The following is a 16,273-nucleotide window of genomic DNA, read 5'->3' as shown; positions in this document are numbered from 1 at the left end:
CTACTTCCTCAGCAAAGCCCCCACCATTCCCCAGGCTCCACATGCAGTAGTATGGCAGGTAAAGTCTACAAGCCTCAACATTTAGCTTCAGGTCTTGCTTCGGTTCTTGCTTAAGCTATTTCTCCACCTGGCATGCTATTCAATCACTCCGCTGGCAAACACATAAACTTCTATTCACCCTTCAAAACACAGCTAAGCCTCATCAACTCCATGAAGCTTTCCCCAAAGCCCAGTCTTCCTCATCTTGGCCCAATGCAACCATCCTACACGTATCTGCTGCTTTATATTTCAAAAAATCTTTTATTTTATTACATCTTTACTTTCCAGCTTCCCCCACCAAGCTGTGTGCTTCTTTGGGGACAGATAGCACCGCCCCCTCATGTTTCTGACTACTGATAAGGTGTCCAACACCTAGTAGGTTCTCAGAAAATGTCAAAAGAACAACCAGGTGAAGAAAATGCACTGAGAGTTCTCCAGGTCCACCATGAGGGGCATACAGACCTGGCTGATGAGACTTCTCTAAGAATGTTTAAAAGAATCCACGCAGACTTTCAAAGATGTGGATGACATTTTCCTTGTAAAAATTAGCTACCACATATTGAACACTTGCCACTGGGAAAGCATACAGGCCTCATCTCTTCTAACACTACTGAAAACCCTGAGAGTTAGGTCCTATGACCCTCCCATCTTCAGAGAAGCAGATGGAGGTTTAGGAGGGTAAGTTGCCCAGGGTCATGCACTGGGCTGGTAGAGGAAGCGATGACTTAAACTGGATTCTAGAACTTGCCGCTCAAGTCTACACTGTGCACGTCAAGGAGGTAATACACTGGGAGTGGAGTACTCCAAACTAGCAGGAGTAGACGGTGCCATGCAGTGCTGGGTTCTGACTTAGGGAAGGGTCGGGGGGCATTTCTGAACCTGCAGTAGGAGGCACTATGGCTGCTTCAGACACACAGGCTGACGCTGCATGAGGATCAGCCATGAATCCACACCTGTAGAGGCAGGGGTGAAGTGGGGCACCAAACCTCAGTACCAGGAGCTAACTTGGGCACCCCACTTACACCCCATCAAAGTTAGTATGTGTTCTCCCCTTTAATCCTCAACAGAAATCCAGAGAGGCTGGCAAAGCAGGGAATGTGACTAATTTCCAACTCACAAATAGGAAAGTCAATCACAAACATTCTCTTTCTGCACGCAGTCCTTTCCAAAGGGTCTAAACTATACCGGGCTCAAGACAGGGGAGGACCCATTCAATCCTCATCTCAGCCCTGCAGGTGAGTGTTATCATGATCATTTCCAATTTACAAATGAGGACAATGAACTTTGAGGAGTTAAGAAACATCTGTCCAGGGGCGCCTGGGTGGCTCAGTCGGTAAAGTGTCCGACTTGCGCTCAGGTCTTGATCTCGCGGTTTGTGAGTTCGAGCCCCGCGTCGGGCTCTGTGCTGACAGCTCAGAGCCTGGAACCTGCTTGAGATTCTGTATCTCCCTCTCTTCCTGACCCATCCTCCGCTCATGCTCTGTCTCTGTCTCTCAATAAATGTTAAAAAAAAATTTTTTTAAAAAGAAACATCTGTTCATTTATTCACTCTTCCACCTACCCATCTCAACTAATATTTGTTAAGCACCTAGAATGTGCTGGCAGAACAGGGAACAAACGAGGGCAGCCCTTCCTGGCATGGGGCTTACATTCTAATGGAGTGAGGGAGAAAATAAGCAAAGATGCAGGGATTTCAGTAAGGGCTACGTAGACAATAAAACAGAGCTATGGGGTTGAGAGGGGCTGAGTGTTGATATAGCTGGGATGGTCAGAGAGGGCTTCCCAAATGACATCTGCATGAAGATTTCATGGTAAGAAGGAGCCAGACACATAAGGATCTGGTGAGGAATCTTCCAAACAAAGGGAACAACAAAGACCTGTGACTGAGCATGGGTCAAGTACGTACAAAGGACAGAAGGAAAGCCAGGTGAAGGAGGGCAATGGTGGAGGGGAAGGAGTCTGAGAGGGAGGCAGGGCTGGGCCCTGGGTCCACAGGAATCAGGGCTTCACTCCAGCTCCCCTGCCTCCCAAATTTTGTGTCCAGAGAAAATCAAGTAGCCACATGATTTAGAAATAATGAAATTTTAAAACCTTGTCCAGTGAAGATACACCAGAAAGATAAGACCACACCGTTCTGAACAAAGATACAGAACTGAAAATCCTTAGGGCTTAATTCAGGCCCAGCACACAGTATGTGCTCAACAAATGCTGGTTGAATGGACACCACGCAAAAGCGATTTTAATTGTACACACAGCAAATATGGACTTGCTGGAGACACGTGGACTAATGGAATCCAAGGCCTGATGTGAAGACAGACCAAAGTCCACCTGATGCCACGACGGTGGTTACACTCTTGGCAGTACTCAATCCCAGCAGAGGACACAGGCTTAAAATTTAGGACTGCAAACATATTTAGATAAATGCTCAGATGCCAGAAGCATAATGAGTTACTAAGAAAACCAGAACAGCCTAATTTTGAAATCTGACATGAGAAAGACAAATTGCCCCTGCCCCATAGGCCCCTTGCTTGAGCCACAGTCCAAGACTGACCCAGGGCCCAACCTTTTCTCACTGGCTAAGCCAATAACTTGTACCCTGAAAAGGGAAATGAACCTGTAAGACAGGGGGTGGGTTGGGCCAGGTGCCCAAGGTCAAGGTGAAGCTATGGCCAGTCATGTGCAGGGAAGTAACACCTTGTACCTGATTTTATGGCCGTTTAGGGGCTTGTCTCACCTCCGCTTCTAGAGGGCTAGAGTTGCATCCCACATTTCTGCCTCCTCCAAACGTGCAGTGTCCTTCCTATGAATACCAGGAACTCACACATTTATGGAATGAGTGAACGAGCAGGCAGCCAAGGCAGTCTATTTGGACCAAGCAGTGTGTGGGCCTGAATGAGGTCAGAGGCAGTAAGGAAAGGTACCAGGAGCACCCTGAGGTGGGGCATCCGTGAGCCAGCCACACAGGGAAACAGGACAAAGAACCAAAGAAGAAATGTTTCTGAGGAAACTTGATACAATACTTGAAGAGCTGTCACACTGGCAAGGAATTAGACATGCTCCATCCAAAGCCCCAGAAGTCAACTGTCAGCTGAATTTAAGGAAGAACTCCCTCCCAGCAAAGTATGTGTCAAACTGTGCTGCATGGACAGCTAGCATTCAGGGAGTGGGGGTAGGGTGGGGGTAGAAAGGAACGACTCCAAATGATTCCACAGGAAAATACATTTGGCAATTTGAGTTAATCAAAGACAACAGATGTTCTTGCCAAAGGGCACAGTTTTCAACCCTTCTCAAATGCATGTAGCCCCAGTGGCTTTTCATAGGATGTTATGAACATCTCACAGAGTCTCCTTTCCAAGCTCATCTCTGGGAAGAGATGAATTAGAACCACCTGACAGGGGCGCCTGGGTGGCTCAGTTGGTTATGCGTCCGATTTCGGCTCAGATCATGATCTCACAGTTCGTGAGTTCAAGCCTCGCATCAGGCTCTGTGCTAACAGCTCAGAGGTTGGATCCTGCTTCCGATTCTGTGTCTCCCTCTCTCTCTGCCTCTCCCCTGCTCATGCTATCTCTTTCAAAAATAAATGAACATTTAAAAAATTAAAAATAAATACATACATACATAAAAGAACTGTCTGACAAAAGCATCTTATGAAAAGGTGATTGTCACACAGGTATCTGAGTACCTTTAGGATGTAGAATTCAACACTGCACAGATGATACAGATGCAATCTAATAGAAAACTAGAACCATGGGTTCATTCTCCCATGGACTTTCATCTAGAATGGCCACGCGGTAGGCCACAAGGTTCAGTTACACACGAGGATGCTGTCTCCTCCCACCACTTTGTGTCCAAATAAGGTGATGATATGGATAGTGCAAAGGGATCCAGGAAGCAATCGATGCTGTTGGCCAGGGACCTTAGTGACAGGATGAATTCTTGCCAGAACCCACTCTGAGTTTTCGTGTAGTATTTCCAAGAAAATATTGCCTGCCTGTCTTCCTCGCATGCATCTATGCATTCTGTAAATATTCCTTGGGGATCTTCCACAGACCAGCAGTAGTAAGTAAAGCCAGACAAGGTGTTCCTTTAGGACTACCTTTTGGTGAATACAGACAATAAACAAACATATTTCACACACACAAAAAAATGATTTAATTGAGGTTTTCTATATATGACACAAAGGAAATAAGTGGTGAGAAACAATGTAAGTTACACAGAGATCTTCTCCATTGTGGGGTTTCAGGATCGATTCTCTAAGGGAGCAAAGAGACCCTGTTTTACAGACCCTCAAAATATGCAGGTCACAAATAAGTCTCTGTAGTATGCCTCTGGGAAATCATAGCCCAGTGGGGTTGGGAAAGGCCACACCAGTCCACCTACCACAGTAATCCTCTCTCTAGCACATGTCTTATGTATGCTGTATTTGACACTATGACTCAGTAGGTCTGGGGAGGAATGGAGAACCTGAATTTCTAATCAGGTATTCTAATGCCACTACTTTGTAGACATTTAAGTAACACTATTGTATCAGGCATTAAAAAAACCCTAAATAAATGGAGGGCTATACCATGTTCATGAACAGAGAGGCTCAATCACAAAGATATCAATTTTCTTCTAATTAACCTAATCATTCAATATACTTCCTACCAAAATCCCCACGAAGTTATTTTGTTCTTTATTGTTGTTTAACCTGACAAACTGGGTCTAAAATTCATTTGGTAGGCAATTTTGGAAAAGAACAAAGACAAGTCCCCACATGTCTTACCAGCTCCAGGCTTACAATAAAAATGTGGGTGTAGTATTAACACACAATTAGCTAGAGAGACAAATGGAACAGAACAAGAGCCCCAAAGCAGACCTGTATTTTTAAGATAACTATGTATGGAAGATAGCATTATAAATCATAGGAAAAAGATGAATAATTCAGTAAATATGGCTGGAAAATTTGATAATTTGTATTAAAAAACAACAACAGCCCTGAACTCCTACATCATGCCATGTACAAAAATAAAATTCCAAGTAGATTATATTCTTAAATATGAAAACACAAAACTTTAAAACTTTAAAATTTTTAACATTTATTCATTTTTAAGAGACAGAGTGAGCAGGGGAGGGGCAGAGAGAGGGAGACACAGAATCTGAAGCAGGCTCCAGGCATTGAGCTGTCAGCACAGAGCCTGATGCAGGGTTCAAACTCACGGACGGCAACATCATGACCTGAGCTGAAGTCGGATGCTTAACCGAGTGAGCCACCCAGGCACCCCAAAACTTTAAAACTTTTAGAAGAACATGTAAAAGATTTTTTCCCCCAACTTTGGGTAGGGAAATACATCTTAAATAAGATACCAACTGTGCAAACCAAAAAGAACAGACTGGCAAATTTGACTTCAATAAAGTTAAAACTCCAAATGCCATAAATAAATAAGAAAAGCCACACACTAGGGAAGGCAATTTGCAGCATATTTATATCTAGAATGTGTCAAGATACTAATATCTAGAATGTGTCAAGAATTCCTACCCATGAGGAAAGACACACAATCCAAAGAGAAAAGAATGCGAACGGGAAGTTCACAGATGAGGAACCCAAATAGGGAAAAACACATGAAATGTGTTCAACCTCGCAAGTCATTAGAGGAATGCAAATTTAGAACAGTCGGATGCAAAACTTAAAAATTAACCAGACCAAATGCTGTCTAGAATATGGAACAGTAGAATTCTCATACACTACTGTTTGGAAAGTAAATTAGAACAATCCTTTCAGAAAGCAATTGGACGTTACCTGATAAAACCGATAATAAACATGCACGCTACCATTAGCAATCCCACTCTTAGGCACAGGCCTAGAAACCTTCCTTCACGCACACAGGGAAGCATGGGCAAGACATTTATTCAGTGTTCTTAGTAACACTGGGAAACCAGAGAAAGTCTAAATGCCCATCAAGAGGAGCTGGCTAAATACAGTGTAGTCTTTTTATACATTGAAATACTATACGGCAGGAAAAAATAAATGAACCAAAGCTGCATGTATCAACAGGGGAACATCCCAAAACCAAAACTGAGCAAAGAACAAAGTTGTAAGAAAAGTAAGTAATGGATACCATCAATAAAAAACTTGTAAGTATGCCACAAAGATCTAGGTACTATTTGGGAGATGTATATATAGCATATATATAGCTAACATACAAATAGTTTATATATAATTTTATATAGAGCTTATAAATTTTTATAATTTTATAATTTTATATAAAGCTTTATAATTTTTATAATAAAAGCTTATTAAAGTTTATAATTACATATTAATATAGAATGTGTATATATATGTATGACATACACACACCAACTATAAACATGAGAATGATAAGTCTAAATTTAGCATCATGAACTCTAGAGAGGGAAGGAGATGAATGGTATCTGGGAAGAGAATTAAAATGACTCATAAAACCACTGCCCCTCTACCCTACTTATAATCAGCATTAGGGTAGGCAATGTTCTTGAACAAAGCCATACTTTTTTCAGATTGAATAGTCTCAGAAAACATTTAGCCCAACCTCTGACCCACAGAGGAAACATCTCTTCAATACCCAAAACGAGGTGATCCTTCTACCTCAGAAGACCCCAAGTCAGGGCTGCTGTGTACTGTTATGCAGGTTGGCACTGTACAATTCTGGAGCACACATTTCACAATATGAATGAGGCCCCCTAGGGTTGTGCAGTGCACGACTTCTATAACCATACGTGGCAGCCCTGTAACTGCCAGGTCACAGACCCCTTTGGGATGTTAATGAAGAATGCCCACCTCTGGGGAAATGCCCATTCACACAATTACTGCCTGTAATGTCGGTGGATTCAGACACCTCCCCAACAATGCTTAGTGACCCTCCACCAGGTAAACACTTTCAGGGTTGGGTGATCACAACCTTCAGAAGTACTTGCAGACCATACTATGAAACTAACCTCTCCCTTAAGCACATTTAAACTTGCCTCTTTAGAACCTCTATCCATTCAAGTTCACCTGCTTCCTTTGCACATGACACTTCAGGTACTGAAGGAAAGCTAACCTGCCCTCTCTGCCCTGGAGACTTCTGCTTTCCAGGCTAAATACACTTCTGACTTAGTTTATAGCAAACATGCTATGTCTCCTCTTTTGTTAAAAACCCTTTTTTTTTTAACTACCATTTTTAGCAAGAATTTCCTGCCCTAATAAGCAACCAGGCATGCTGACATGCCATCAAAGAACAAGAAAACATTCCTCTCAGCTGCTCCTTTAGGAAACGTGTAAAATCTCCGCACTGGCTTCCAAAGCAGTCAAACGTCCCCAGAAACCAGGAAGTGCGAAGCCAGAGAAAGAAAGGGTCAGACTTTTTCCAAGGGTGGGGGCAATGTTAACTGAGCAGAACCAGGACAGAGGCCCCACAGGCCAAGGGACACGAGTCACTTTCCACTTACTCCCAAAACTCCATGACGGGAGAGGTGGCGTTCTGCAGGGACACATGACTGTGGTTGCTCACGTTCAGTTTCTGGAACTCCACACAATTCTCTACAGTGGAAACAAGACAAGAAAGAGAAGATTAACCTCTGCAAGGGCTGGACCTTGGGAAACATTCAAAGCTGATGGTGCAACCAGGTGGTTTTAACTAGCTGCTCTAAGCAAACATGCCTCAGAGAACACCGAGGAGGAAAATCGATCACTTACAGTTTAAATGAGAGGTCTGGTCTGATTAGAACAGGAGGGAAAGGTTTGGGGGCACGACACCTTCTCTCACTTCCACTCCAAATGCCCTATCAAACTCTCCTCCTGCACGGTTCCGAATTTCCTTTCCTTTTTTCCACTTCCCTACAGAAGCCCTCTCCATGGCATTTATCTGTCCTGCCCAGTGGCCCCAGCAGGGGTGGAGGGTCTAAAAGAGTGAGTCGGTCACAGTGTCCCTACGACAGTAATGCATTTGAGACTCTGTTTTCCTTCACGTAGGAAGACACTGATATCGCAACTGCCTCATAAAGATGTGGGAACTGGATGAAATGGCGTGAGCCTGTAGGTGTAAAGAATTTCTGCTTTCTTCCTCATTCCCTCGCTTGATTGGTCAATCCAAGAAAGGATTTATTGAACGTCTCATTTCATGAAACTTGATGACCAAGGGGGAGTTGAATTTCCAGTAAAAATATCCAACTGTTCAATCTTAAAGGCCCAGATTGACACCCTCTTCCAGGGAGACTTCATCTATCTCCCTCCCCTGAATTCTAAGAAAAGGAGAATGTAAAGACCCTCCAAGGAACCACCTTCTCCAACTCCCTTTAATTTTGAAGAGGAGAATCTAAGGTTCACGAACAGTCAAGGGACCCATATCCCTACCCACTCCCTCCTCTATAAAGTCAGTTAGGGACGGAACTGGGAGTCCACTCCGGCCAGTGCCCCATCTCGTGATTATCACCCAGGTCTGTTTCCCACCACAGAACCTGCACCTCTTTACAGCACCCCTGTTTACAGAGCTCTGCGCCAGACTGTGAACTCCCCGAGGGCAGCTGCACTGTTCACTCTGGAGCCCCTGCACCCAGCACGGAGTCAGTGGTCTGCTTCGCTCTGGCACTGCTCTCTCCTCGCATGGGTACAAACCCTCCAACTACATCTGTAGCCTCTGGAGCAGGAAGCACCTCTCACACATGACATTTTTATACAACACAAGTGTTCACATGCTAGGAGAGAAAGGGGGCTGCAAACCAGTGGGAGAAAGGTTTGCTGTCTGCTGGGGAAAAGTCCCCCAATCATCTGCCTCCTTCCTGCTCCTCCTGGCAAGGACTAACCATATTCTGAAAGCGGGGGGGGGGGGGGGGGGGGGAGTCTGTGGGGGCCACAACATCCTGAAAGGAGTCTGAAAACCTGAGATTATAGGAACCCTCATGCCTTTTTCCAGGGAAGGGAGCCCTTAGTTTTGATCAGTCTCTAAAACAGTGTGTCTCTTTGTTTTTTCCCTAAACAAATTTCTCAGACATCCAACATTGACAAGGTATTTTTATTAAAATGACATCTGTGTACAAATAAATGAGTTATAAAGTCCTTGTGATTATAGTACTCATACGACTATAAAACCAGAATTAAATTTATGCATTAAATACCAACTACGGAACACAATTCAAACTGATAGCATAAAATGTATGTGTAGGACAATGCCATCTTGTGAAATTAAATGGATTTCCTGACAGGAGAGTGGAGCCAAAGGGAGGAGGCAGGGTCTGTGGAGTTCAGCTTGCCTATTCTTCCACTGGCTATTTGAGAAGCAATTCTACTATCATTTTCCTCTGGTCACACTTGCGCAAGATCTTCATTCTTACAGTTTGTGGCATTCCTAACTGGACTTTGATGAATACGAAAGCACCATTTACAAATTAAATCTCTGTGCTCTCCTCCATTGGCCACCATCATCCGACTTATCAAGAACCCATCTTAAACTGTAAACACGCACAACGCTGGGCACTGAAGTCTCCTGACTGTCCTCGGTGGAAGGTGGTTGTGCAGATAATCTAGAACGTGTGCGTATTTTTAGAGTGCCCTCAAAATAAACACACACAATTAAATTATCATGGAGGACTTGCAGGCCTCCAAGAATATATCCTTGAATTTTAATTTGATAGACATCTCTATGAAGTCCCCAGCCAAAGAAAGGTTAGGAACCAGTGCCCTAAAGAGAGATAGTGAGACCTCCACACAATCCAACAGTGGGAGCAGGGCAGTCATCACAGCACTGGAAGTGACATCACAGCACTTTCTAGACCTACTACTCCCTACTCCCTGTTCCTTATGCTGATAACCAACATCCCACCCAATCTTACCATACCTCAGCCTGCAGGATGAAACGACCCTTCCAGGGACAACCTAACCACAGGTTATAACACAGATGGTGAACAGCTTAAAGCATGTGTGTTCATTCCAGTCAAAAGGCAGTGGCTGCCTGGAGCACTGCTGAGAAGGGTTCTGAGGCCAAGACTAGGCTCAAAAGGATAGAGTTCTACAGTCAATCAGCGAGGTCTGCTCTGAGCACAGCCATCACAGATAGGGAATAAATATGTTGTTGCTTTCCCTGGATTTTAAGACACCATCTTGATAGGATGGACAAATTGAAAAGCAAACAGCACATTAGAATCCAAAGTAATCTAAAGAGTTATCCATTCAAGGAAGTGGGAGAGTGGTACATTCAAATTTCTACCTGGGTTAGATTGGGAAAGTAAATAAGCAATGTGAGCTGAGTGGAGACTGTGGCCAACTTGTGGACAGATGCCTTATCCAAAGACAACTGCTTATCAGCCCCAGCTGCTGTCAAGCAAGACTGTGAGAATGTGGGTCTGCTATTGCCAGATCTTTTATTTATTTATTTTTTCAAGAGAAGCGGGAAATCTGGATTTTCATGTGAGGTCTTCTGGTTTTTAAATTTTGGCAACCAAACACATTTTTGAAATTCACTGATCACTGAGTTAAAGCCTAACTGGTCTACAGGCCCATGGTTTGCAACCCTTGATCTAGCCTAACCCGTTCATTTTACAGAGGAAAATCTGACACCCAGAGGGGCCTGGCTGGAACTAGAGCCTGAACCTCTCTCTGCCCACAAAGGGCTCAGTCTCTGTATTCAGCAAAGCGAGGAAAGAACATCACCATTCTTCTACCCATGCCAATTACTGAGCCAGGGCAACCAGACCCAGTGCAGAACTGATCTCCAGTTTCAGTGGAATCTGGATTCATGTCAAGAGGCCAGGATTGATGTCCAGGACAAGGGCATACCCCCAATCCCTGGTCCCCCAGCAGGACCTGCAGAGAGACCCTCCCTGGGGACCATACCTGTGTTCCACTCATGCCCACAGGTAGCCCAGGGGAGCTCGGTGGTGAAGCAGTTGCTCAGGTAGAAAATGGCCCATGCCAGGATAATGATGTAGTACACGTTTAGATGGGCCTCGATCACCTGTGTTGCATAGCCAATGCCTGAAAGAACAAAGGGAGTGATGTGGGTCTCTTTCCACCTTGTTAAAACAGTCTCAGCTGCCTTTCACAGCCTGACATCACCCAGGCACCATTTCATTCTTGAACTCAGTGCTTACCTTCAAACAAAGGGCAAACTTTCCTCCAACATGTAATGCCACCTTCACTCGTGAACTGTCCCAGAGCTGTTTCCAAGAAAAAAACAGGAATTCCACAGCAAATAAAAAACACCACATAGGGAATCAGGAACGCCCCTACAAGGATGCAAAGTAAGGGAATGAGGTTAAAATTGCCTCTACTATTTCGAGTTCAGCACAAGAAATCTTTAATAATCACCTACTACGTGCAAGACATAATGTTCACTGAGCTTGAGGTCAAGTTCACATCTTGACGACCATAGTCAGAAAACATGGCCCTGGGTTTGTGCTCTCTGCACATCTACCTCACATCTCCCAGCCTCAACTTGTTCATCTGTAAAATAGGGCTTTTAATATTTAACATCCGTACCACTTATCTCACAGAAATGTTGTGCATCTAAGATGATAATGTAAAAAGGAAGTGTTCTCTTTGCTTAATTCTATAATGTATATATTTCACTCTCTAGCACTCTCTAGGTTAAGTCCATTCTCTCCCTGAACATTACATTCTTCTTTTTTATCCTAAAGTAACCTCAACAGGCTAGGTGAAGGGGACCCCTTCTTCCTATTTACTTTGGAAGTGATCTGCAAAAAAAAAAAAAATCTTTTTCATTAAGAAAAGCATTCTCAAGGAGATGTGCTATTAGCAATATGGCGCCCCAGTAGATGAGACCCAGCTATGGAGTTGACTTATAAGGGGTTTGCAACAAGTATCTATCTCCCCAGAAGGCTGACTGAATCAATCTGAGAAAGACCGCCATAAGCTTTAGTGCTCCTATCCTGGTACACAATACCCACTGCCTGGGCCTTTCTTTGAAACAAATGAAATAACTCAGGTGAGCATGAGCTACTATAACCAGAAAAGGATTTTCCAAATCCCTCATTCCCTCTCACCTGTTTAGTAACAAAGCTTGGAAACACATGCTATTCCTCACGATCTGATCTAACAAATGAAGGCTTTAACTGAAATTGCTTTTTGCTAAATGAAGTCTCTTCAGCCTTAGAACTAATAGCAACATTTTTGATCAAACCTGATAGTAGGACCACATCCATCAAATTTTGAAAGCCTCTTTGAAAAGCTTTTGGGGGCAAGATACTGTTTTGTTGTCGTTGTTGTTGCTGTTTTCGTTTTCTTAGTTTCACATTGGGAAAGAAATCCTTTAAACTATTGCTGGGATCTATGAATAGAATTGTATAGATTTTTTTTTTTAAAAGGCAAGCAGTGGATAATCAGATACTCCAGCTATATCAGAAGGCAAAAAGTGTGTGAAAGGAACAAGACGCTCTGTTTGCTGAATATAAATTTAAGTGATTAGAAGAAGCTACAACAGGTTCGCTAATATGCTGTGAACCCTCTAGAACCTAACAGCACTTTCTGAAAGACTTCTAGCCCATGTATTCGCAAAGCTAGTACTCAAGATAACCACCTCAATTAAATCAGGATATTTGTGTGCCCAATGGGGACTCTTGGCGAGTTAAAAAAAAAAACCTAATTTTTAAATTTTACTCACTGCAACTTTTTTTTCTTTTAATCTGTGCAGAATTTGTAATTAACCCAATTTACTCTGTCTCCTCCTTTTAGGAATGCATTGTTTTGGTATAACAATTTCCTGTATTAAAAAAAAAAAAAAAAAAGATGCTAAAACGATTTTTGCCTGGGACTACCCTAAACAGGGTTTCCACGGGTTTCTAAGAAGACATGGCAGCTAATAAAGGCTGAATCTGCAAAAAGGCAGAACTCAGCTGAGGCCACAGGGCACGTTCCAGGTCTCCAAGTCCACTCCCTCTGTCCCCAGTGCCAAGCCACCAACACCGGCGGCCACTTCATTACCAGTGCAGAGCAGGCTTGGAGCAGCCTGGGCTTTCAGGATGAATGTCTCCAAAGAAAGGGCCTGGGCCAAGCAGTACCCTTCTCGCTCTCCCTGCAGCTGCTCGAACAGGAAGTCCTACCCCGAGCGGCCTAACAGTGTGGTCCCTGCCAGCCAACTTCTGAGCCACCTCCACTGGGGTCTTGGGAATCTGCTAGAGGGGCAGGGGCACAGCAAAGAGAGAGGAATACATGGACACAAGCTTTTCCTGGGAGAAACTGTGCCACCCACGAAGGTTTCACAAGGTCCCTTGCCACACACCCTACCATCTGTCCTGCTGATAGGACAGGTGGAGGCTCCTAAAGTCCTTCAGCTGAAAGATTTGAGGATTCACTGCAGAATCTCCACCAAACTGACTCGGACAAGTCACTAGGAACAACTCTCTCATCACCTTCCTCTCCCTGTCCCCCACTCCACAGTCTCGAAGCATCTCCTAAACATTAAATCAGTGTCGTTGCTCTTTGTCCGTGTCTCTGACACCAGTGAAAGAAACCGCTTGGTGCCAGTGCTTCTGCCAGATAGGCCCGAAAAGAGGACCTAGTAAAGGCCTTAAGGGCAAATGAAAGACGGGGCGGGCAATCAAACATCAACACCTCGCCCAAAAGTCCTCCCTGTTGTCAGTCCAATCCCAGTTTAAAACAAGGCCTTGGTGTCAGAATCCCATCTTTATCTCTTTATGGGGTTACTTCTCTGACCCTTTGCATCCTCATCTGCAAAATGGGTTTGCCACTGCCTGCAGAGATGACTTTAAGGATGAAATGAGATGATGGAGGGAAAGCTGAGTCTGGCATTTCACTAAGTGCTCAGAACCCCAGCCTACACGGATCCTGATCAGAGTCCTTTTCCTTCACACTGGTTTCCAGTTGGGGAAGCTGAGGCTCCAAGGGGCTGTCTCCTGCCCCAGACGCTAAGGCACGTCTCAAAAGCAAGGAAGGGCTCCCAGCATGGGCCTCCACCCGACGCTGGCTCAGAACACACCTGGCGACCACGTCCTCGCGTGCTGGCAGGCGGCACATTCAGGTGCGAAGAAACGTGCACATGCGCCCTGGGACAGGCGAGCCTAGCCCCGGGAGAGCTCACGCGCCAGGTGGCCCAAGGCAGGCACTCCCCAAGAGGGTCCCGCTACACGCAGGCGCGGGAGGGGTCACTCGCTCACCCCCTTGCTCCCCGCCCCCACCGGGCCGCTTTCCCCTCCTCATTCCCGCTCACGCCGCGCGCGCCGCCTCACCTCCTCCGTTCTTGTAGCACAGGTAAGGGAAGCGCCACACGTTCCCCAGCCCGATGATCTCCCCAGCCACGCTCAGCACGAACTCCACCTTGTTGTTCCAGTGGCCGCGCTCGTGGACCGCCTTGTCGCGCTTGTCGCGCGGGTCGCGCGCGGGCGCCGCGCCCCCGCTGCAGCCGCCGCCGCCGCCTCCCAGCGCCTCAGACTCCCGCGCCTCCTCGGCAGCCTTCCCATTGCCCAGAGGCAGCGCCTTCTCCGCCGTCATGGCCGCGCTGGCTGCCTCGTGCGCCGGGCCCGGCTCTGCGCCGCCGCCCCGGGCGGGCTGGCTTTTCAGGAGGCGCGAGCGGGCGGGAGGGGGGAGGCAGGGGGTGGAGCTGAGGGGCCGGGCCGGGCCAGCGCGGGGACCGGGACGCGGCGCGGCGGCCCGGCCCTCAGGGCGCCCACGCCGCCTCAGCCCGGCAGGGCCCGGGAGCCCGCGAGCACCTTGCGCGCGCCGAGCACCTTGCGCGCGCCGAGCACCTTGCGCGCGCCGAGCACCTTGCGCGCGCCGAGCACCTTGCGCGCGCCGAGCACCTTGCGCGCGCCGAGCACCTTGCGCGCGCCGAGCACCTTGCGCGCGCCGAGCACCTTGCGCGCGCCGAGCACCTTGCGCGCGCCGAGCACCTTGCGCGCGCCGAGCACCTTGCGCGCGCCGAGCACCTTGCGCGCGCCGAGCACCTTGCGCGCCCTTCCTGTTCTCCTTCCTACTGGCCTCAGCACAAGAGTGGAAGCGCCCATTCAGGCCTAGGTTGGGCTGCTGACGCCAAACCCCCAAATTCCACCACTCACTGTAATCTCCAAAAGCTTGGGCCTCGGTTGCCCATCTCTAATAAGAGAAGTGGGCTCTAGACCAGGCATCTCCAACTTTAAGGTGCACACCAAGCACCTGCGGGTCCCTGCAGATCCTGATCCAGGGGGTCGAGCTGGGCTGGAGCTTCTGCGTTTCTAACAAGCACCCAAGTGCTGTGGATGCTGCTGGTCCGGAGACCACACCTGAAGGTAACAGGGAGTAAATGAACTCAATTTCTTCCCACTTCTCAAGGTTTGTGAGCTCCCATAGGATGGGTACACCTTCATGTCTTGTTCATCCTCGTGCTCACTGTTCTAAACACAAGGAGGCAGGACAGTGTGGCAGTTAAGGGCATCTGTCTGATGACAGGCAAACACAAGTTGAATCTCACACTCCACCTGTCTGAGCTGTGTGAAGTCATCTGACCTCTGTGCCTGAATTTCCTGATCTGCAAAAGTTAATACCAACAATGCCTTTCTTAGGGTGTGTGTGTGTTTGTGTATGTGTGTGTGTACTTAATGAGAAAATGCTTATAAAGTACTTAGTACGTTGGAAGTGCTCAATGAACATTAGCATTTTTTAGCATTATCATACAATGTGTAGTTACACAATGTACATATGTGTGCATCTTCTTGTTTACTATCCATCTCACCACTCAAGTTTAAGAATGATATACACTGTATCATTCATTATAATAGCCACAGAGCTTAGCACAAGACCTAGCACATAGTAGGTGTTCAGTAAATACTTAGGGCAAAAGAGGGAGAAAGGGAGGAAGAAGAAAGGGGAAAGAAAATTATTGGGCAAGGAGCCACAGAGATAGATCCACCTCTGTCATTTCACAGCCCTGGAGAAGCCCAACCACATGAGCTGTTACTAATGCCACCCACTGTGCTCTCCATCCATCCCTTGGAGCTCCTTCTGGGGCTCTCTCAGGAAGAACCTCCCCATCTGGTAGCCCTCAGCTTCTCCTTTCATTCTGGCTTACAACAGCTCCAGTCTCTCCCCACCTCCAACCCCCTAGAAAACCCTTCCTGCCTCCATCTTCCCATTTCAGGCCTCCTTCCTCCCCTCCCCCTCACTACCATGTTTCTTGAAAGAGTAAGTTTACATGCTGCTGGCCCTGTCTTCACCTCCCACTCATTGCTCAGCCCATAGCAATCTGGCGCCCACTCCCACCATTCCTCTGAAAGTGCTGTCTGTGAAGTCCCT

General features: G+C 46.4%; 1 protein-coding gene across 1 annotated transcript in view; it reads right to left on the bottom strand.

The window, feature by feature from the left end:
- The window catches only part of SLC6A11 (solute carrier family 6 member 11), a 133,797-nt gene extending 119,290 nt beyond the window's left edge, over positions 1–14,507 (bottom strand). Inside the window, exons 1-4 of the mRNA XM_042910851.1 lie at positions 14,236–14,507; positions 11,122–11,256; positions 10,865–11,005; positions 7,486–7,576 (exon numbers count right to left, since the gene is read on the bottom strand). Of these exons, the coding sequence (XP_042766785.1) occupies positions 7,486–7,576; positions 10,865–11,005; positions 11,122–11,256; positions 14,236–14,497 (629 nt within the window). The 5' untranslated portion in view covers positions 14,498–14,507. The remainder of the gene's footprint in view (positions 1–7,485; positions 7,577–10,864; positions 11,006–11,121; positions 11,257–14,235) is intronic.
- Positions 14,508–16,273: the final 1,766 nt, after the last annotated feature.

The sequence above is a fragment of the Panthera leo genome, chromosome A2, assembly GCF_018350215.1.
Source record: "Panthera leo isolate Ple1 chromosome A2, P.leo_Ple1_pat1.1, whole genome shotgun sequence".
NCBI classification, from domain to species: Eukaryota; Metazoa; Chordata; class Mammalia; order Carnivora; family Felidae; genus Panthera; species Panthera leo.
Note: the sequence above shows the minus strand (reverse complement) of the source record. Positions and strands in the feature narration are given on the sequence as shown.